General features: G+C 35.5%; 1 protein-coding gene across 5 annotated transcripts in view; it reads left to right on the top strand.

Moving 5' to 3' along the window:
- The first annotated feature begins 488 nt into the window (after nucleotides 1–488).
- The window catches only part of FANCL (FA complementation group L), a 77459-nt gene continuing 54189 nt past the window's right edge, over nucleotides 489–23758 (top strand). For 2 of the 5 annotated variants that reach the window (XM_060168992.1, XM_060168994.1), the window contains exons 1-6: nucleotides 489–614; nucleotides 9784–9842; nucleotides 11864–11924; nucleotides 14388–14444; nucleotides 15395–15436; nucleotides 19477–19577. In XM_060168992.1, the coding sequence (XP_060024975.1) occupies nucleotides 519–614; nucleotides 9784–9842; nucleotides 11864–11924; nucleotides 14388–14444; nucleotides 15395–15436; nucleotides 19477–19577 (416 nt within the window). In that variant the 5' untranslated portion in view covers nucleotides 489–518. Of the gene's footprint in view, nucleotides 615–9780; nucleotides 9843–11863; nucleotides 11925–14331; nucleotides 14445–15394; nucleotides 15437–19476; nucleotides 19578–23758 lie in introns of those variants that run through there. The other 3 variants (XM_060168993.1, XM_060168995.1, XM_060168996.1) reach the window with 2 other exon arrangements.

The following is a 23758-nucleotide window of genomic DNA, read 5'->3' on the forward strand; positions in this document are numbered from 1 at the left end:
TTAAGTTCTTTATTTAACCACCCCTTAGTAAAAGGAATGGATAATTACCATTCCTCAGAAATATGTTCAGGAAGTGTTGTTAAAGAAAAATTAACTTCGGTTCATTAAGTCCATCAGCAATTTTCCCTCCTGTTTTGCCTTGGATATTTGTGAGTGCAGTGCAGCAGAACTAAGTCTGGTGTTGACTTGAGTCTGGATTAATATACATATCCAAAAGGGTTCTTGGGACAATCAAGGCTAGTATGAGCTTGTTAGGTCAGAGCTGTGAACCTAAAAACAAGCTTCCCTCCTGCCTCCAGTTGGCGCCAATTCTGCCTCCCGCCAAGCCGCATCTATTCTGGCTGACCCTGAGCTCAGGTGTCCCGAGTAGCCTCAGACCTTCATTTCTGCCCGCGGAAGCCTCGAAGTTTCTTCCCGCCAATGGCACGGGTTTCCGCCTCCCTGCGCTCTAGGCGCAGGCAGGACTGCGCATGTGCGGGTCCCGGCGGCCGCTGGTGCGTCTCCGCGGACCGAGAGCCATGGCGGAGACGGAAGCGCGCTTGCTGCGCCAGTTCCCACTGCTTATACCCCAGAACCGGGCGAAAACCGTGTATGAAGGCTTCATTTCAGCTCAGGTACTCGCCCGGGTGTTGCTCTTTCGCTAGGAGAGCCTCCTTCTGGCGGCGCAGCCCCGGCCCTGAAGTCTATGACCGGAGGGGTTAGGGGCTCGAGTTAGTGGGGATTGAGAGGGGCGGCCAGTAAGGACTCTTAGGAGACTAGAAGTTTGAGAACCGTGGGCCGTTGCTGGAAACCCGTTCCTGGCTGTTGCCTCCACGCCTGGGCCGCTGCCCGGGACAGGACGCTGGGAGGCCCGCGTACGCGCCCGGGCGGGGAGAGGACGGGGCGAAGGGCCACGCCCCCTCGTCCCCGCCACTCGCGGAGTTTTGCCTCGCTTCTGTTTGTCCCGCGTTTGAACTTTTGTTTTAATTGGTCAGTTTTTTGCTTGTCTTTATTCTAACATGCCCCACCCTCACGAAGGTTGGAGGCCATTCAGAGGGGAGTCTGCGCTCCCTCATTATATTCGTGTTTCCTGCAGAAAGAACGTTTTGGAGGAAAACCTGATTTTGGCTCTGCCAAGTCCTGGTTACCGGGTCTCATCAGTTGGCGATGTTTTGTAGGAAATCTTGACAACCGAAGTAATTACCTTTGCTGATTCCAAGTGGCCTCTCTTGTGGAGTTTATTACCCATAGTAAACACGTGTAGAGCTTTGAAGCTTACAAAGCGCTTTCCAAGTACAATATCTCACTTAATCCTCAGGCCTCGGAGGCAGAAAAATTTTTTAAAAAGTCATTATTCTCGTTTTATAGTTGAGTAAATCAAGGCATGGAAAAGTGGAGAGATTGTTACTTGTCCATGATCGCAACGGACTCCCTTAAACTCAGGCTATCTGATTCCACTCCTGGGTTTTCCCCCTCTACACTGCATCAAGCTACCTTAGGTGAGAATTTTGAGTATAGACTTTGCTTCCTGGCCATTACATTCAACATTGTGCCCTCTCCCTGAACAACGCACTTACTTTTTGAGAATAGGGGCCATATTCTAGGAATTAACATGTGTTTTGAAGTTTCCTCAAAACACATAGTAATCTCTCAAAAATATTGAGTGAATTATTAAATTCACATGTTAGATGAAAATTTTACCTACCCCTAAGAATATTAAGTGTAGAACTAATCCTAATACACTGATTAAGGAAAGGTTAAAGACCATACACTTGGACTTCATTTGTTTTCAGATTCATTGTGACTCTCACAGAAAGTAGAGGTTAAACGTCATTGTTACTTCTGGAATAAAGTTAATCCACGTTTTCCTTCCCCAATTGGAAGTATTGATCTTGAATTACCTAGTTGGAAACTTTCACAGCATTTAGAAAAATTGAAGAGATGATACTAAGTTCCATTTTTATCAGAACCATGTTATACCTAATTTTAGGCATTTTAAGGAAAGTATTTTGTATTATATGTCTGTATCTGCTAAAGCCTCTTAGAAAATATGTGTAGCCATCAAAATTCAGATTAGATGAAATTATTTTATCCTGGCTATAGCTACAATGCTCATTTGTACTTGCTTTAAGCAGCTTGTTGAAATCCTAACCTAAAGATTTTATTTAACATTGTTTTGTTTTGGTGGAGCTGGTTTTGTCTAAAAATGTGTCTTGTATATAATTTCAAATTTATAGAAAAATAGCAAGGATGTAGGAAGAATTTGAGTATACTCTTTAAGGGGGTTCACCATTTTACATTTGCCCCTTTTGATTTATTATTCTGAGTCTGTGTATGTGGGTGGATGTGCACACACATTATTTCCGTGAACAGTTTCAGATTAAGTTGGAGACATAGTGTTCCTTTATTCCTGAATACTTAAGTGTATATTTCATGAGAACAAGGACATACCCATACATAACCACAATTGTCAAAATCAGGAAATTTAATCATCATATCATACCATTACCTAATCTGGAGTCCAAATTCACATTTTGTTAATGTTGCAATTATACATTTTTTATACCCCTTCCCAGCCCCTAACCATCTGATGTAAAATCTCACATTACATTTAGTCGTCGTGTCTCTTTAATCTGGAATAGTTCCTTAGTCTTTCTTCGTTTTTCATGAACTTGACATTTTTTGAGTACATGTTGGTCATTAGGTAGAATGTCCCTCAATTTAGATTGGTCTGATGTTTCTTCATCATTAAATTCAGGTTATGCAATTTTGACAGATACGCCACAGAAAGAATATTGTATCCTTTTTAGGGAGCGAGATGTCAGCAGGTGTCATTATTGATGATGTTATCTCTGATCACCTGTTTAAGGTAGCATCTGCCAGATTTTCCTATTGTAATTATTAAGTACTTATAGGAAGCTACTGTGAGGCATCAAACCCCCACCTCCCCCACCCTGTTGTAGCAGCCATTGACTCTTGTTTGAATCAGTTAATTGATGTTTGCCAATGATGATTTTCTAACTCTGTCATTTCTTCTGTATTTGTTCATTGGCATTCTGTGATAAAGAGTGGCTTTCCCTTTACCATTTACATCAGGCTCATGGATTTTAAAAATAATTTATCTAATGGATTATAATCCTTACTTCCCTATTTGATGTTTAAATTGTCCCAGATTTGGCCAGTTAGAGCACATTTTTATTGATATGTTTTTAACGATTTGCATTTTCCTATCAGCACTGTTTTAAAAGTGTCCTGTAAATACTGACATGTAGTGTTTTATCATCATTTTTTAGAACTTAATTTTAATTTGTAGTTCCCCTGCACCTGGGAGTTATTTAATAGAATATTAAAATTTTTGCTCATGGAAGGTCTTTTTTCATTTTAATTTTGTCATTTCTAGTTTTATTGCATCATGATTAGACAGTGATGTTTATAAAACTTCAACTCTTTGTAACTTAATTGATCCTTTAATTTTAAATTTTATTTATTTGTTAGTGATCTGTGTGAATAAAAGTGTTTTCTCTATTATCTGGTTCTTTCTTTTCTCTTGAGTGAGCTTTGGTAACTCTGTTTCCTTCAATGACTTTTCATTTCATCTGAGTTTTTGAATTTATTGGTTTAAAAGTTGTTTTTAATATTCTCATTATCCTTTTAATGGCTTTAGGATCTTAATGATGCTCCCTATATTGGTTACCTTTTGCTGTGTTCCACACCTTAGTGGCTTAAAACAACAAACATTCATTATCTCACCTTTTTTATGGATCAGGAATTTGGATGTGACTTAGCTGTATGTTCGTGGATAAGTGTTTCTCCTGAACTTGCAGTGAAGCTGTTGGCCAGGATGTTTCTTATCTAAAGACTTGACTAGAGCTGGAAAATTTGCTGCCAAGATTGCTCATTCACATAGCTATTGACTTCAGGCCTCAGTTTTTTACTTCTGCTAGAGTCCTCAGTTCCTCACCACATGGACCTCCATAGTGTTGTTTGACTGTCATTACAGCATGGCAGCTAGCTTTCCCTGAGTAAGTGATAAAACAGAGATCAAGCAGAAAGCTGCACAGTGCTTTTTCTCCCCCAGCCTCTAAAGTTACACATTTACTTCTGTTTTATGCCGTTTATTAGAGGCAAGTCTCAAATCCAGTCCATGTTCAAAAGGAGATGAGGCACCAACACTTAAAGGTGGAAGTATCAAAGAAATTATGAATATATTTTATAGATATCTCCTATGCCCATTCCTGATATTGGTATTTTGTGTCTTTTTTTTCCCTGATGCATCTGGATAGAGACCTATAAGTTTATTGATCTCTTCAGAGAACCTACTTTGATTTCATTGATTTTTCTCTATTATTTTTCTGTTTCTGTTTCATTGATTCCTAATCTTAAATTTCCTAATTTGTTTGGGTGGAAGATTAGGTCATTGATAATGAGACCTTTTTCTTTTATAATGTAGATGTTCAGTGCTATATGTTTTCTTTCAAGCATTGCTTTAGCTGTATCACACAAATTTTGGTATATTTTCTTTTTTTTTTTTACAGTTCAAAATACTTATTAATATCTTCTTTGACCTATAGGTTACTTAGAAGAACAATATATCCTCAAATATTTGAGGATTTTCCAGATATCTTTTTGATATTGATTTATAATTTAGTCCCAGTATAATTCATATGATTTGAATTCTTTTAAATTTATTGGAACTTATTTTATGGCCTAGACTATGGTCTATTTTGGTAAATGTTCTGTGCATACTTGAAGAGAATGTATATTATGCTGCTCTTGGGTAGAGTGTTCTATAAATGTCAGGTCAAATTGGTTCATAACACAATTCAAGTTTTCTATATACTTACTGATTTTCTGTCTATTTGTTCAGTTAATGAAAGCGGGTGTTGAAATTTCCACCTACATTAGTCCCCCTTTATCTGCAGGGGATATATTATTCCAAGGCCCCAGTAGATGCCTGAAACTGTGGATAGTACCAAATCCTATATGTACTATGTTTTTTCCTATATATTCATACCTATGATAAAGTTCAATTTATAAATTAGGCACAGTAAAAGAATATCTAAATTGCCAGTGTCACTACTCTTGCGTTTTGGGGTCATTATTAACTAAAAGAAGGGTTACTTGAATACAAGCACTTAGATAGTAGGACAGTGGATCTTATAACCGAGACAGCTATTAAGTGACTGACAGGCCGATACCCTGGACAGAGTGATTCACATTCTGGGTGGGATGGAGTGTAGCAGCGTGAGATTCCATCATACTACTCAGAATGATGCCCAATTTACGACTTAAAAATTGTTTGTTTCTGGAATTTTTCATCTAATATTTTCAGTTGACCACAAGTGACTGAAACTGCAGAAAGTGAGACTGTGGATAAGGGGGGGCTACTTTATAATTTCTTTTTTCAATTTCTACTTTCATTTCTGTCAGTTCTTCCTTCATATATTTTGAAGTTTTTTAGGTACATAAACTTTTAGGATTGTAAGCACTCTTGCTGAACTGACTCCTTTATGATTCTGAAATGATCCTTTTTATCCTTGGTAATAATCTTTGGAATCTTGGAATTTATATTTTTTGATACTAATGTAGTGACTCCAGCTTTTTTTTTTGATTAGTGTGGCATGGTTTGTCTTCTTCCATTCTTTATTTTATGCTTATTTGTGTCTTCATATTTAAAGGGGATTTCTTCTGGGCCTTGCTTTTTTATCCAATCTGATAATCATTGCTTTTTACTTGGGGGTTGTTTAATTAACCCTTTACATTTAATGTGACTGTTGATATGGTTGGGCTTAAATCTAGTATCTGCCTGTTTGTTTTGTATGTGTTCCATGTGTTCTTTTATTTATTTTTTATATTTTCCCTATTTTCTGCATTTTACATTAATTGAGTTTTATAATTTTGTTTTATCTCCTCTGTCAGCTTATTACCTGTTTTTTTTTTTTTTTCCTTAAGTAGTTGCTATATTTTGTCTCTCTTTTCTGGTGTTTGCTCTAGGGTTTACAATATGTATCTTTAATTTATCATAATCTACTTTCAAGTATACCTCTTCCCTTATGGTGTAAGAATCTTACAGTAGTTTACTTGTATTTCTAATCTCCTGGTTTTGTGCTGTTGTTGCCATATATTTTATTTCTGTTTATCTTATAACCTTCCCAATACAGTATTAATTCTCTTTTAAGCAGCTGATTAGCTTTTTTTTTTAATTAATAGACTTTTATTTTTTAAGAATAGTGTAGAGTTACTGAAGAGTTGAACAGATGGTAAGGAGAGTTCCCATGTACCGTCTCCTTCCCCACACAAACACAGTTTGTCCTATTATTAACATATTAGTATGGTACATTGTTACAATGAATGAACTAATATTGGTACATTATTATTAACTCAGGTCTGTACTTTATTCATATTTCCTTTGCTTTTACCTAATAACTTTTTTTCTGTTCTGGGTTCCCATCCAAGATACCATGTTATTATGTCTCTTTAGGCTTCTCTTAGCTGTCATGGTTTCCTTGTTTTTGCTGACTCTGACTTCTTTATGATTATGAAATGACCTGCTTCATTGAGGAATACTAGTCAAGTATATTGTAGGATACTACTCTACTAGGATTTGTCTGATGTATTTCTCATGAATAGGCTGGGGTTATGTGTTTTTGAGAGGAACATCACAGAGTTTAAGTACCACTTCATCACATCATATTAAGGGTACACATTGTCAATATGATTTATGACTGTTGATATTAACCTTGATCACTTGGCTGAAGTTGGGTTTGTCAGGTTTCTCTACTGGGAAGTTACTCTTTTTTCCCCCCTTTCCGTACTGTACTCTTTGGAAGGAAGTCACTATGCGCAGCCCTCACTAAGGAGTGGGGAATTATGCTCCCCCTCTTTCAGGTGGAGTATCTATGTACAGTTGACCCTTGAACAATGCAAGGGTTGGGGTGCCAACCCTCATGTGCTCGAAAATCGACATATCACTTTACAGTCCGCTCTCTGTATCCATGGTTCTGCTTCTGTGGATTCAGCCAACTGCAGATCGTATAGTACTACAGTATGTATTTATTGTATAAAAAAAAAATCCATGTATAAGTGGAACTGCCCAGTTCAAACCCATGTTGTTCAAGGGTCAACTTAATTTATCTGGAGTTCTTCTGTATGGGAGATTCATTTCTCCATTAATTCAATCATATCAGTATGGACGTATGGATATTTTACATTTTGAGTTATATTCCAATACTACTTTATTTGTTGCTCAAGTTATTCCAGCTTTGGCACAGTTATCCTTTAAAGAGATTTTAAAAAATAAGAAAAAAGGTCTTTTATATTTACCTGTATATTTACTGTTTCTGATACTCTTGTATATCCAGATTTTTCACCTTGTTTCATTTACTTTCTTCCTGAAGTTCTTCCTTTAACATTTCTTGTAGTGCATGTCTGCTAGTGATGAATTCTTTCAGTTGTTTTCTGTCTCAAAAAATTGTTGATTTGGCCTTTTGAAAGATACTTTCACTGGGTATAAAGTTCTAGGTTGACTGTTTTTATTTTAGTGCTTTAGCAATGTTGCTTCGCTGTCTTACATTATTATGTATGAGAAATCTCTACTCCTTTTTATCTTTGTTTCAGGAGTTGTGGCACATGGGCTCAGTAATTGTGGCTCGTGGGCTCTAGAGCGCAGACTCAGTGGTTGTGGCGCACGGGCTTAGTTGCTCCGTGGCATGTGGCATCTTCCCAGACCAGGATCGAACCCGTGTCCCCTGCAGTGGCAGGTGGATTCTTAACCACTGTGCCACCAGGGAAGTCCCAGTAGCTTAGTATTGATGGAGACATTATCTTTGTGTCTGTGAATGATTGCAATGGTTTATTAAATTCCTCATTCAAGAATACCCTCTTTTGTCTGCAAAGTGCAGTTTACTTTATGGATGAGTTTTTTTGGTAGTGTTGAAGGAGGAGTTGAGTGTTTTTATTTTGTTACAGAAGATCCTAAGTCTACCATAGTTGGTACTTTTTCCTCCTAACACCCAGTTTCCAAAGGATATCTTTTACCATCTTCTCCTACATTTCTTATCGAAGATGAGATCCTTGACTTTTGTGTTGATAATAAGTCCCCTCCCTGTAATTAGTGCTCTGATTTACCAGAAGTGCTTATTATTATTATTTGCACATAGTCCAGTCCCCTCTTCTGTCTTCCATGCATTTTTTTTTTTCCTGAATCCCCTAGCTCTCTAAAACGACTTGATGTGGGGGCCCCAGGGTGGAAACCACTGGAGCCCCAGGGTGGAAGACACTGGAAAGTGGTTTAAATTTTTCTTCTTAGAGGTAATTTTGAAGTTTATGGTATTCTCTTTCTTCTGATTCTGCCGAAGACATGGGATTTTTGTGGTTCTGTTTGTTCTTAATTTTGATGTATATAGTTTTTTGGAATGATATGTAGAGAGATTCAGATTTAGGCAACTGTCAGTACTTTTGTTCCCTGTAAGTCTGGAAAATCTGCTTCATGAGAGCAATTAACATTTTTTCTATGGTTTAACTAAAAAAAGATAATTTTGGACATTTTCTTGAATCAGAAAAGTATTATGGCATGTGACATGGCATTTGCCCTTTTAAAATGGTTGGATTTTGCAAATAAGGGACTTTGGAATTTTATTCTTTCACATAACAGATCAGTAGAGTAGTTTTACTATTTTTCATGTAAATTTTGAATTCCAGATTGTTCTTACACCTATGTGTGGGATGTCTGTAAAGTTAGGTTAAAGTTACTACATAATACCTTTTAGCGCTTTAATGAAATAGTGAATTATTGTTACTTGACCTTTTGAAAAGGTCAGTAGTACATTTTGTTTCATTTTTTTAAAGGACATTTGAATGTAATGAAAGTCAGAACTGCAATATTACCATGAAAGTAAAGGTTATGGGGTACATTTAATTGTGTTCCTCTATTTTTGAAACTGCTTTGAGGGAGACTGCTAAAATTCTCGTGGTAATTGTTTTTCAAGAATTTTATTACTCTTTTTCATTTTATACTGTTGGAGTAAAAGATTATATTTCTGTTTGTCTTTTTCTGCTTACCTTTGCTCAGACTTCATGTGTCTTATCCTATTTAAGGTACAAAGTTTAAGCTGCTTACCCATTCACTTTCTCAAGAAAGTAAAACTGAATATATTTCTCAGAGAACTGTCCTTCTTTCCTTGGAAAGATTCTTGAGTAAAATTTGGTCTTTTCAAATGTATAGTTAATGAATATTTAAATTAAAATAACTTAATATTTTAGGGGTTTTATTAAAGTTCTGCGAGTGTGGGAGAATTAAACATACTCTGATTTATGAAAATATTTCTGTCTATATATTTAGATTATTTAAATATATTTTCTCTTTATTGAACTCTGGAAAATTACAAATATGAAGCCTATAATTATTACATATTTATGATTTTTTCTTCTGTATTCAAAGCAATTTGAAGGAATTTCCTTTTTCTTTATGTCCTAAGAAATAACGTTTAAATTTCTTCTTTATGTCTACATTAACAATTTCTTAGTATTTCTTATTTATGTAACTTTTTCTTTAAAAACAAAATCCTGTCTTAGTGTTTTGATTACCCAACAATCACAACGTTTCTGACAGACATTTTTGAGTTATTTTCCCTCAAATGCACTATTCTGTTGCTTATATTTTAGCAAGTATTTGGATAAAGTTGATACCTTTTAGAAAATAAAGGAAAATGTTGCCTTTTTTATGTGATTCTGTTTGACTTCTCTTTAAGTGAAAGATGAAATGAACCTTCTTTTTTGAATGAACCTTCTTAATGTTTCCCACAGGGAAGAGATTTCCATCTTAAAATATTGCTGCCCAAAGATTTACAACTGAGGAATGCAAGGTGATGTGGTGTTTTGTTATATACTGTACATGCATCTTGGTGGGAAGAGCAGTCGTTAATCTGGTATAAGCTGATTCTAGTCATCAGAGTTCTGCCTAAAATGCTTATTAATCAGTTAACCAGAAGCATTTCTGATTTTTCCACATCAGTGTGCTTTGTAAATGATTTTCCCTGGTGTTGAAGTGTTTTTCAATGGTAACACATTCTCTAATTTATTTATTTTTTAGTTAAAGCAGTGAACAACAAGTGAGAATATTTGGAGAATACAAAAGAATTAGAAAACTTTGTTTCCAGCTTTTGACTGATGTTAATTATGTGTGTGTTCAGTCGTGGGAAGACCCCCAGTTCGGTCCTGATAGAAATTAGGTGTCAACATGGGCTGTTGGTATGGACAGCCCTTCAAGGAATGTCAAGAGACAAGATTAGAAATTTAGGATTTGGGTAGTGCCTAAAATCTCTTTTCTGCTCCAGAATATCTGAGGGTAGGAAGGGAGGAAGAATCCAGAGACAGTTAGTAGAACTGACAGGATTTTGTGACTGGTTAGAAGTGGCAGGTAAGACAGAAAGAGGAGTGGAAGATCCTTTTCAAGTTCCTAACTCGGATCACTAAGCTACCGATGGAAGCTTGTAGCTTCTTCCAGGATGCAAGAAGTAGAAGAGGAGTTGTTTTAAGACATATCAGATGTTAAATATCAAGAGGAGATTTTTAGTAGGTAGTAGTGGTTTGGTGTGGAACTTGAGCATGAAACTTGGAATGGAGACGTATGTAGAAGTCACAGTAGGCGTAGGATTTGGGGCCATGAGTATGGATAGACTTTCTAGTGCCTGCATGGATAGAGTGAGAAGAGAAAGCCAGTGACAGAATCTTGAGGGCATAGCAGTGTTTAAAGGACTGTTAAATAAAGAGGACCTTGGAAGAAAACAAAGGATTGACCAGAGAAGTAATAGGAAAACCTCAACAGTTGTCTCTGAAGCCAAAGAAAGAGAGGCTTAGAAAGGGAATGGTTAACAGTGCTGACTGTTGCAAAGGGATCAGGTTAGATTGCATAGGTTTCATGTAGTGGTTGAAGCCAGCTTTTATTGGGGTTTTGGGAGTGGGTAAGTGGGTAGAAAGGAAATGTAAACAGTATAAACTACTTTGAAAAACAGGAGTGGCTAGAGAAGGGTGTGTAGTCAAGGAGGAGTTATAATTATGTGGTTTTTTTAAAAAATAAGATTTGCTTGAACAAGTTAATATTACGGAGGAAAAAAGAACTAGCAGAAAATAAGTTAAGGATACCACAGTAAAGGGATAATTAGTGAATTGATGCGATTGAATTGGTGGGAAGGGGTGGAAAGCACATTTGATGAAGGGGTTTCCCGTGGGCTGTTGAATGAACTACTCTGCCTCTATGATAGGAGATAGCAGTGGAAATGAGGGTTAGCAGACCAAAAATGGAGGGTCATGATGGTTTGAAAAGATCATGGTTGGGAAAACTCTGAGGGGCTTTCTACTTCTAGGTAAGTAAAAGCAATTCCTAGAAGAGTTACTTACCTAGTAACATTGAGAGTGCAACTGAGGTGAGCCAGTAGATAGATGAACATTAACTTATCACTACTTACACAATTAAAAGTATGTCCTTAATCTGGAATTGAAAGAAGAATAGATTGCTACATATGCTTTCGCAAATACAAGTTCTGTATATTATGATCAAAACTGTTGTTTTTATTTAACCTCTCTTGGAGAAGAATCCAATTCAAGAAAACTTTGCTTTGGATATGTTAAAATTTTTTTTAAAAAGTACTGTTTTGTTTGCATGTTGTTTGCTGATTGCAGTTATTTATATTTTGAATAAAATTAGTACCGACAGTTGGAAGACATGATTTTCAACAGTACCTGTGATAAAAATTTTATTAACTTGTCAGCATTATCTTTATGTCATTCTTTTCTATGTATGTACATGTTTGATTAAGCATACAAATAAGTTTTTTCTTTTAATTCTGAACAATGAATAAACCATGTTGTTCCATTAAAATTTTAGATTACTATGTAGTTGGCAGCTGAAAGCAATACTTAATGGATATCATCATGTAGTGCAACAGGTAAGTCCTTTAAAAGGTTTGTTTTAAGCGAGGGTAAGAAGTTACTAAATATACTCTATTTTAAAGACCTATTTTGCAGAGTGTTACAACTGGTTTAGTAGTTGCTGAATTCTGTAGGTTTCACCTCTATCTAGCAAATATTTTAAGGATCCATATTTTATATAAAATGTTTCCTGTCTTAGAATCCTCAGCACATCTCCAGCCAGCATTTGTGTCGAAACTTTATTTCCATCCTTGAGACTTTAGGGTCTTCAAATGCATACACCCTATCCACCTGAATAGTGGTGGTACCACAAAATCCCAGGACCCATTTAGGAGTTGAAGGATATCTGTGGCAAAAATGCGATGGTAGTTCAAGATTAGCAACAGAAAAGGTGAAATGGAAATCACTTAGGATCATGCATGCATACGTAATGAGAGTAGATGTAAAGGCGGCATAGGTGAGATATAGGCAGGATTTATTTAGTTATTCTTTATTTTTAAAAAATTTTATAACTGTAAGTTTGTACTTTTGACATCCTTCACCCACCATCCACCTCTCCATCCCAGTTCAGTTATTCTTAATGTTTACATTCCTCTACCTGAAAATTCCTTTAAAGATTTTTGTTTGTTTCTCTAATCAATTACTGAAGGAACTGAAAATAATGAAATGCCTCTTGTAGGAAAATAAATGGAAGTAGAACTGCCTTTCTTTTAATGCTTTATTCATTTGTGTGCTTTTCCTGATTTCCTATACTTTCTCTCTTAAAGCAGGTTATTATCTATGAAACTGACAATGACAGTTACTCTCACTTAAAGCAGTACTGAACCACAAAGAAATATAGGAAATAAACTATTTGTAGAATGTAGGCTGTCACTGCTGGCAGTATAATTACAGCAGATTTTTAAGGGGATGTTTACATTATTTCTCTCTATTTTCTCTTCACCACCCCTTCCCCATCCACTGAGACTATATTGTATACTAAAGTTTAAGAAATGAATCTAATGAAATATTTAAATAGCTTGAAGAAAAACTGTTAATGAAGACTAATAATAATAATAAATTCTATAACAGTTTTTCTCCACCAATTTGCCAAGAGAATTCCTAGAAAAAGTTCTAATTACTTATCTCCTTCCTGCCCTCCAGTTGGTCATGTAGAACCCAGTATTAGTTTCAGTCTTTGTTTTATTCCAAAGTCCAGTTCAATGTTACTGTTCTTTCCTTGTATCATTTTTAACTTTAGTAAATATGGGTTGGGGGTGGTCAGCAATTTTTTTCTGTGAAGGACTGGATAGTAAATTTTTCAGGTTTTGGGGACCCTTAAGATCTCTGTCATAACTACTCTACTGTGCCCTTGTAGCACCAAAGCAGCCTCGACAAGAGGTAAATGAATAGGTGTGGTTGCATTTCATTATGACTCTGTTTACAAAAACAGCTATTGGGCTGGATTTAGCCTCTGAGCTGTAGTTTGCACACTTTGGTATAATTTATTACTCCTCTCTAGTAAACTACAGGGGAAATATTGTATAGAAGAAGGGAAAGTCAAAGACTTGTTCTACAAACATGTGCCCACACAAAGCTGTGTTAAGATGTGAATCATATGTCTCATGTATTGTTGAAATATCTTCGATTATTATTTTTCTCATGTAAAGACAGAAATTTACATATCCACTTCAGAACTGTGTGGTGGTAGTGCAGTGCATCAGAAAAAGTAACAAAAATAACATTTTGATTTCAAGCAGAGAAATGATGTAGAGATTTGTCTAAGAAAGCAATTTTAAATGAGAATTTGTTTTTGCTTTCTTTAATTCTATAATAATTTTCTTTTAAGAATCAAAGATTTCTAGGAAATGGAACCATGACACTTTAATTCATTATACTTCAGAAGTTATTTCCTTTTTGCCATTTTATTGTAACTGTTCTACCTTATTGAAAGATTGACTCTTTTTGAATGAATACGGGTTAATTGTGAAAGGACAAAATTAACAATTATAGGTAGTCTATATTAAGGTAAAGGAAAAAAATTAAAATAGACAGTTTTATTGATTAGTTGTTAATTCATTGCTCTGACTAGATTCTTTTAATTGTATAGATTTCCTGATTTTTATATTTTATGCTCCTCTTAACACTCCATTCGTACTTTTTTTTTTTGGTAAATAGTGCTGTGGTTTGCTAGATTGCTAAACTTGACAATAGTCAGTGCTGAAGAAATAGAGGAATGTGTGAGATTTTAAGGGACATTCTTACATAATTCAGTATATCTCACCAAAATAGATTTGAGGGCTTTAATTACTCTTTCAGAATGAAATTGGTAGGAATAATAGGGTTGATGACCAATACTTTAATTCTTATACTTTTAAGATGTAGATATAGCTAATACTTTTTTTTTCCATATTCACATGGACTTGGATTTTATTTCCATTTCAGCACGTGGAGTATTCATTGTACACATGAAATTAATTGGAAATGTTGTTTTGATCTAGAGAATGCAGCACTCTCCTGATCTAACGAGCTTTTTAGTGGAGTTGAAGATGGTTTTGGTAAGAATTTGTTTCCTAACGCTGTCACCATATGCTGTAAATCTTGAATGTTTTTGTAATTCCTTTAAAAACCAAATGATTAGAACTTAAAACTTCTCAACTCCCAATCATTAATGTCTTATTTTACTCTGTGCATAAATGCAGATGGTACTTTTCTGAAAGTAAAGGAGTAGGAGTAGAACTACGTGTAAGAACCAGTTTGATTGTATCCTAAACTGGGCACACTTGACACTAGTCTTGCACAGGTGGTGAAGAAATAAAATGTACTTCTGGTCTGTTAGAGAATGTCACATCTACAGAGAGATTAAAAAGTCACACATAACGATATAATGTATAAATAATTTTGTATACAACTACAGATTTCTGAAAAATTTGTTAGGCTTCATTCCATATATACAGTTACATATGATAATTGATTATTCAGTTAACTATACATAAAATACTTGATTAACAGAAGAAGGAAGACTACAGGAAATACCCACGGGCCCATGACCTAACTTCAAAGTTTTGCCAATCATATTTCTTCCCCTGCTCTTTTAGGAGAAAGGGACTGGAGCATTTTAAAAGAAACCCTGGATGTTGTATCCATTTCTCCATAGTATGTCAGATTATACGTCTAACACTTAAGTGTTTTTTTGTCTGTTTTAAAATATGCTGTTATAATGCCAATAAAGTTAGTGCTAATTCTTCATAGCTGCTCTGTTTGTATCAATAGGCAAACACAGTCCACACATTATATTTAGTTGATATGTCTCTTAAGTTTCTTAATTACTTCCTATAGCAGCGTCTCCTCTTCCCCTCACCATTTTTTTTTTTCTTCTTCTCATGCCATCTACTCATTGAAAAGCCAGATTATGTGTCCTATAAAATTTCCTGCATTCTGGATTTGGTTTATTAGATATTCATGGCATCTTTTAACATTTTCTTCTACCTTTTTTGTAATCTGGCAGTTAGATCTAAGGGTCTCCACAGAATTGGGTTCATTTGCTCTGGTAAGAATACTTTGTGCTCTGTACTTCTCACCCTGCATCAGGAGGTACATGGTGTCTGATAGTTCCTCGTTTAGAGGAGTTAAGATTGATCAATAGGTTTAGATCCATCTAATATAAAGTTTCCCATCAGCCTATCACCTACTGATTTTAGCTTCCAATGACAGTCATTGACTACATCCACTATTTCATTAGGGATTGCAAATGGTGATTTTTAAAAATCCATCATCTACATTTATTAGCTGAAAATCTTTTACAGAGAAGAATTTCCCTTCATCAGTTATTTGGTTAATTTGAGGCATAACTTATACTGGAGAGATAGGATAAATGCTTGTTTCTTTTTCCTTTTTTTAAAAAGTCAATTTTTAGAATAATCAGTTGGTGCCTAGCAACTCGAAACTAATGCTTTTTTTTTAAAATATTATTATGAACCTGTGAGTTTTTCAATATTTTATTAACGTTAGTCCATTGCAGTCATTATTCAGTGCTTAAACTGTACCGTTTTTGGTCAGTGTAAGCCCCTTCATGTTGGCTCCTGAGTTCTTTTAACACAACCCAAGCTTTACTTTATGACACCATTTACCCCAGTTTCATTAAGTCATCCTATTTTTCCGAAGAGCTATGGTTTTTTTGTAGGAAATGGTATTTGAATGCCACAGTCTCAAAACTGGAGTGTTCATTGGTATTAATTCTAGGCCTTTTCAGTGGACAAAGCCTGAAAAAAATGCTTTTTAGAAAGAAAACAATCATGAGTTCATTTCAAAATTTTCATTTCAAATTTGGCATAGGGATTTTACTTCTTTGACTTTATGCTTATATCTCTTTTTAATCTGAAAATTTTCATTTTGAATATTAACAGTCATTTTATTATGTTTTTACTTGTATGTTTCACTTACACTTTTCCCATATCTATAAAATATTTCTTTATATTTGTTTTACAAAATTACAGTACCAATATATAGCTACTAACAACTGAAGGCAGCTTGATATCTCTTTATGGTTCTTTTTTGAGGCCTTCTTACTGTTGGGAGCAGCCGCCACATATTCAGAGCTTATTTACTTGCTAGATTTGTCTTGAGTCCTTTTTTTAATCCTCATAACAACCCGCTGAGGTGGAGCTTTGGTGAAAAGTTTGGGATCAAAATAAAGAGTATAAAAAAAAAATCAGATTCTAAAGTTTAAATTTTGACTAATAAATTTGTAAACCCTAATTAATAAGGATTATCAACATTCATTATCAATTTCGTCAAAGGCCACAACAGGATAACCTTAAAAAATGTAAGGTGAAGAAGTGAAGCGTGTTTTGGTTTACATCTCCTTGACATTGAACAAGTTTGAAAAGTTCCTTTTGTCTTTTTATCATAATTTTGATAACCTGTACAAATAGGACGAAGGCAGTGATCCCCAACCTTTTTGGCACCAGGGACTGGTCTTGTGGAGGACAATTTTTCCATGAAGCTGGGGGGTGGGGTGGGGGAGATGGGGGGATGGTTCAGGCGGTAATGCGAGCCATGGGGAACCGCAGATGAAGCCTTGCTCACTTCCCCCTCCGCTCACCTCCTGCTGTGCATCACCTCCTGCTGTGTGGCCCTGTTCCTAACAGGCCTCAGACCAGTCCACGGCCTGGGGGTTGGGGATCCCTGGAGTAAGGGAACCAGAGTAAAAACTGTATATACTGTGGCTCATTACTACTGAAGCTAACTTTAAGCTCTATTGGTCATTTAATTTTGAAGAAATACTCATTAGTTTAAAATAATTGGAGATTGATCTCCAATTCACAATATTCTATTTAGTACATTTGCTATTGCATTTCTGAGTAAAATGAGATCCTATACTTTAGCTTTCTGAAGAAATTGTGGACAGAGTTGGTGATACTATTGCACATTTATGGCACTGTACCTAAAAATGTAAGAATTTGTAGTTTATTGGGTTGTATTGTTAGTAATAGGGTTCATTTAATATAATCACTGGTGAAAGTATTGAGAATGTTGCCCAAATGAAATCAGTAGGTGTTGATCTTATTTCAGGAAATTTTGTTAAATCTCTCATGGAGTTTCCTAGTAATAACTAGGCGTATAGTAGGAGCTTGTACATATCTGATAAATGAACAGTTGTTTTTTTGTGGTACGCGGGCCTCCCACTGTTGTGGCCTCTCCCGTTGCGGAGCACAGGCTCCGGACGCACAGGCTCAGCGGCCATGGCTCATGGGCCCAGCCGCTCCGCGGCATGTGGGATCTTCCCGGACCGGGGCACGAACCCTTGTCTCCTGCATCGGCAGGCAGACTCTAAACCACTGCGCCACCAGGGAAGCTCTGAACAGTTGTTTTAAAAGAACTCAACAGGGTAAATTATTTTATTCCTTTTTTATGGCTGAGTCACTGAGTGCCTAAGGCCTCAAAACTTGGAAATGTTTAAAATTAGGAATTAAAACCTGTTTGTAAAGCCTGTGTTCTTTCTACTATGTACCTTTGCTTCCTTGTCCACAAAGAACACTTTGCTTCTCTGCCTTTGCCCTTTTCTCTGTTACAGTTCTAAACTAGGAATAACTTGTCTGACCCAAGGTAGAAGGCAGAGTTTACAAATGTCATATACCTAGATTAAAGTACATTTTTATTATTATCCAAGTTTATTTTTAACCTTCAGTATACGTGAATAGTAGTAATTAATATTTTTGAATTAAAAAAATTTGCAAATAAATACTGTATAGCTATTACATCTGTAAGTCCAGGAACAATATTGACATTAGTAGTAGTATTAGTAACAGGATAATCTTAATAGTACAAATTTATTTCTGTGGACCATCAGGCTATCTATATACAGCATTAGGTATTTAGTTTATAAAAAAGCAGTGTACTTTTTGTCTTGTGGGAGCTTCCCTTCTAATTCACATTGACGTTCTGGGCTTTACAAACCTGCTTTCACAGTTTGGTTTGTTTGCTTGTTTTTATCCTAAAGCAGATTTAAAACTCTATTAAAGTAGTTTTAGTAAACAGTCCTGAGTTTGAAACGCTGTTTTGTAAAAATCTATTCTTTCTAGTGTTACCTCAATTTAATTGTCTCCTATCCTTGTTTAAAAAAAAAAAAGGATAAGGACTAATAAATATATACTTAAATAAAAATTTAAACTTATTATTAGGGTTACCAGAAGTATTTATAATTTTTATACTTCTTCCCATCTGGTTTTGTTATTTATTATATCTGTTTTTTAATTTCTTTATTGGTTTTTATTAATTAATTTCTGGTTTTATTATTTCTTTTTATAATAACCTTTTGATAATCCAGACCATATGAACATCTGTATAGATACATTTATTTTTACTTTCCAAATAAGATATTTTTCTAGGTTAGCACCTTTGAAATAACTGGTAATTTTCAGCCTCAGCAACTCTAGTGATATTTGTATTGCTTGTAAAAATGTAAATTTTAGTTTTGCTTGGGGGAACATAAACCATCTTAAAGATATCATAGGTGGGTTTAGCAGGGAAAGGAGCTGTGATCTAGCCAGATAGATGACAAAACACTTAGCTGGTCTGGGAGTAATACAGCATGTAAGTCAGTGAAAGAAATTAACAGGTATATATTAATTGTGATAATGAAGGGTTTTTGTAAGAATGTGATTCACAAAGGTGTGCAAATGTATCAGTCTAGGCAATATACATAGAGTTCAGGCTTTTCTTTAAAGATACATATTTCTTTATATCAACAGGAGTAGAAAAATAGTGAAGCCTTGAGAAGGAGGAGGTTTTGTGTGTGTGTGTGTGTGAATTTTTTTCATCTCTGATAGGCATAATAGTCTAGGAGAACATGAGAGTCTTAAGTTTGTATGGTGTAATAATTGACAGTTTTACATGACCTTCAGTACAGTCCTTTACCCTTTTCATGTCTTTTTTTTATGAGAAGGGGAATCATTCAGCTGGATTTTCCATAAAAATAATGGATACTTTAGTTAGGCTCAAAGATTACAGAATTGTGTTTCGTAATCAGGTACTAATAATTCATTGTGTAGCATTCCGAAGCTGATTCAAGTTTTTTCTTTTAAACAGGAAGTTGCTTTAAAGAATAAAAAAGAGCTGTATGTACTACCTCCTCCTCCCCAGTTCTACTCAAGCCTTATTGAAGAGATAGGAACTCTTGGTTGGGATAAGTATGTCCATTTTAAAATGTTTTAGAAATGCCTTTCTCTTATGCATTTCAATTTAAGATATGTGCAGTTTTAGCAATTTATTTTGCACTGTTTTTCGTCAAAAATGTCATGTAGTTAGAGTATCTGATCCTTATTGTGGCTGTGAATTAAAGGTATATCATCATAAAAAAATTGACCTACAAGGTAGCATTCTAAATATAATTTGGAAAAAAATAACATTTTTATGTACACAGTAAATTAAGATGTTACCATATTTTCACTGAACATACAACGTTATTTTCTTTTTTCTTTTAGTTTTAGTGAGATATAATTGACAAAATTTTTACATACTTAAAGTGTGATGATTTGATATACCTATACATTGTGAAAGGATTGCCACAATTGTATTAATTAACATTCATCACCTCACATATTTGCCTTTTTTTCTGACAGTTTTTTTGTGTTGGTTTTCTTGTTGCTATTATATGGAGGGGAGAATTTTAGGAACTTCTGACTGCCATTTTCACTGACATCACCCAATATATTTAGTTTTATGTCTATTATCTTGCTGTATGTTTTCTATATTTGTCTCATGTATTTTGTGTTTTATTTCTTCATCTGCCTTTATTTGAATTAATCACAATTTTTATATTTTTCTTTCTATTAACTTGTTAGGTTTTTTTTTATTATTTTAGAGGTTACCTCAGAGATTACAACATACACATAGCAAAATATACATTGTTATCTTCACCAATTTTCTTATATTGCGAGGATCTAAAACTCTTGAATGCATTTTCTCCACTTTGTTGTGTTGTTGTTATAATGCATTTTAATTCTATATTTAAATTTGACAAACATTATTGTTGTTTTTAAAGTCAGTATTATACACACACAATTATTCTTCCCAGTGTTCTTCATTCCTTCCTTACTGCATTTCTATCCTGTCTAGAGTAGTTTTCCTCCTGACTAAAGAATTCCCTTTAATGTTTGTTTATTGAGATAAAATTGACACAGAACATTATATTAGTTTCAGATGTACAACATACTGATTCAATATATGTATGTATTATGAAATAATTACCACAAGAAGTCTAGTTAACATGCATAAGTACACAGTTACATATTTTTTTCTTGTGATGAGAACGTTGAAGATTTATTCTCTTAGCAGCTTTCACATATACAATCCAGTTGACCCTTGAGCGTCACGGGGTCTTATATGCAGATTTTTTTTCAGTAAATATGTACTACAGTACTATCCGATCTGCTGTTGGTTTAATGTGTGGATGTGGAACTGCAGATATGGAGGGTCAACTGTGAAGTTATAGGTGGATTTTCGACTGTGTTGTTGCACCTAACTGCCATGTTGTTCACGTCAGCTGTTCAATATTATTAGCTGTAGTCACCATGCTGTACATTACACTCCCACTAATTATTTTCTGACTGGAAGTTTGTGCCTGTTGACCTCTTCCACTCATTTCACCCACCTTCCACACCCATCTCTGGCAACCCCCAATCTTTTCTCTGTATTTATGAATTCAGTTTTTTGCTTGTTTGTTTTGCGGTACGCAGGCCTCTCACTGTTGTGGCCTCTCCTGTTGCGGAGCGCAGGCTCAGAGGCCATGGCTCACGGGCCCAGCCGCTCCGCAGCATGTGGGGTCCTCCCGGACTGGGGCACGAACCCGTGCCCCCTGCATTGGCAGGCAGACTCTCAACCACTGCATTACCAGGGGGGCCCTATGAATTCAGTTTTTTAGGGTATGTTTTTAGATGCCACATTATAAGTGAGATCATACAGTATTTGTCTTTTTCTGTCTGACTTATTTCACTTAGCATAATGCCCATTATAGGTCATCCAGGTTGTTGCAAATGGCAGGATGTCCTTTTTTATGGCTGAAAAGTATTTCACTGTATAAATATATATACACGACATTTTATTTCTCTGTTCATCTATCAGTAGACACTTGGGTTGTTTCCATGTTTTGGCTATTGTAAATAATGCTGTAGTGAACATGGGTGTGCAGATATCTCTTTGACATTGTGATTTTGTTTCCTTCGGACATATACCCACAAGTGGAATTGCTGGATCATATTGAAGTTCTGTTTTTAATTTAGAGTGCATATACATTTATAATTGCTGTATCTTCCTTGTGGATTTTCCCTCATCATTAAATGTTTCTTTTTGTATCTAGCAATATTTCTTGCCTTAATGTCTACTTTGTTAGATATTAGTATAACTCTACTAGATTTTAATGCTCTGTTGAAATTCTCCATCTTTTTCTCTGTATTTTTTTAATGGTGGTTTTAAAATTTTTCTACCTACTCCCATAATCTAGATCCCCTTGAGTCTCTTTATTCTTTAATTTTTTTCTTGTGGTTTTCTGTCATATAGTCCTGGATCTTGGCATTCCTAGTGCTTTTATTAATTTTTGTTAATAGGCTTAATTTTTTTAGAGTGGTTTTAGGGTCATTGCAAAATTAGGAGGGTACAGAGATTGCCCATATACTTTCTGCCCCCAATACACGCATAGACTCCACCATTATCAGCATCCCCCATCGGAGTGGTACGTTTGTTACAATAGATGAGCCTACATTGACACATTGTTATCACCATTGTTATCACCCCAAAACCATAGTTTATATTAGGATTTACTCTTAGTGATGTACATTTTATGGTTTTGGACAAATGTATAAAGGCGTGTATCTGTCATTATAATATTGTACAAAGTAGTTTCATTGCCCTAAAAATGCTTTATGCTCTACCTATTCATCCCTCCCTCTCCCCGACTCTTGGCAACCACTGTTTGTTTTACTGTCTCCATAGTTTTGCCTTTTCCAGAATATCATATGGCTGGAATCATACATTATGAAACCTTTTCAGATTGGCTTATTTCACTTAGTAATACGTATTTAAATTTCCCCTCAGTCTTTTCATGGCTCATTAGCTCATTTGTTTTTAGCACTGAGTAATAGTTCATTGTCTGGGTGAACCACAGTTTATTCACCTACTGAAGGACATCTTGGTTGCTTCCAAATTTTGGCAGTTATGAATAAAGCTGCTGTAAACATCTATGTGCAGGATTTTCATGTGGACGTTATTTTTCAACTTTGTTGGGTGAATACCAAGGCCTAGACTTTTTTTAACAGCAGAGAGTAAGGGTTTTTCTTTATTTTCACAATTGAATCAATACAAAATTGAATACTGTATAACAAAAAAAAATGAAAAACCTTAAATCTGTGTGTCTCTTCTCAATAACGTGATTGCTTTTTCTTTGGGGGGAAAAAACCAAAACAACAAAAAATACAAAACGGCAAAAGGGGAGAAATGAGGAAACTGGCTTAATTTGTAGGCATGCTAGTTAATGCACCTTTTTTCACTGTCTTGGCTGTTCTTCTGTACTTGCCCTTGGCCATTCAGGCTGCAGTGCTATGCCTAATAATATTTGTTGAGTGTTGGAAATTGTGTATTAAAAAGTTTGGAAGCTCCAGATGATATTTTCTTCTACAAAGGGTTTACTTTTTTCTTTGCTAGGAATATAAAGTGGGGGCAGGTTGCCATAGAGACTGAAATGGTTCAGGGTGGGTTGTCATTTTTGCAGGGTTCTTATTGCTCCTCTCCCTCTCCCAGGCTATAACCCTCCAGAGCTTTCAAGCAAGAGACAAGTGTGCTCATTTGGATTTCTCCCTTGGTCGATCCTAAACTCTAATCTTTGTCTTCATTAGGCTAGTTTACCTTTAGCCCATTAGAGTCTGGGCTTCATTTTGGGCAGTGCTTCATATACCTCTTGTTTACTTTGCTTTGACCGGTAACCCTCCAAGGGTTCCCACTGAGAGCTTAGGGATGTTCACTGGGACTTTTTCCCACTGGTGGGTTCTAAATTCTAATAAATTTCTCCTCAGTATTATGAGATTTCTAAATATTATCCTTTGTTTTTCATTGGCTTACTGCTTGGCTTTTTATCGTCTTATCCCTTGCAGTTTATTAAAAGTTTTGATGGAAAATTGCCAGAATATATGGCCGCAGTCTCTGACCCTACCTTTTCACCAGATTCTGGCCCTTTAAGTCTGTTATTTTTATTTCTCTATCCTCAAGAGATTGCCAGAAATGCTGTTAGGGTTTTTGTTTTGTTTTTTTGTTGTTGGGTTTTTTTGTTTGATTTTTTTGTTTTTTGTTTGCCACTTACTAGTAGTTCTCTGCCTGTGCC

The sequence above is a fragment of the Lagenorhynchus albirostris genome, chromosome 13 (assembly GCF_949774975.1).
Source record: "Lagenorhynchus albirostris chromosome 13, mLagAlb1.1, whole genome shotgun sequence".
Taxonomy (NCBI): domain Eukaryota; kingdom Metazoa; phylum Chordata; class Mammalia; order Artiodactyla; family Delphinidae; genus Lagenorhynchus; species Lagenorhynchus albirostris.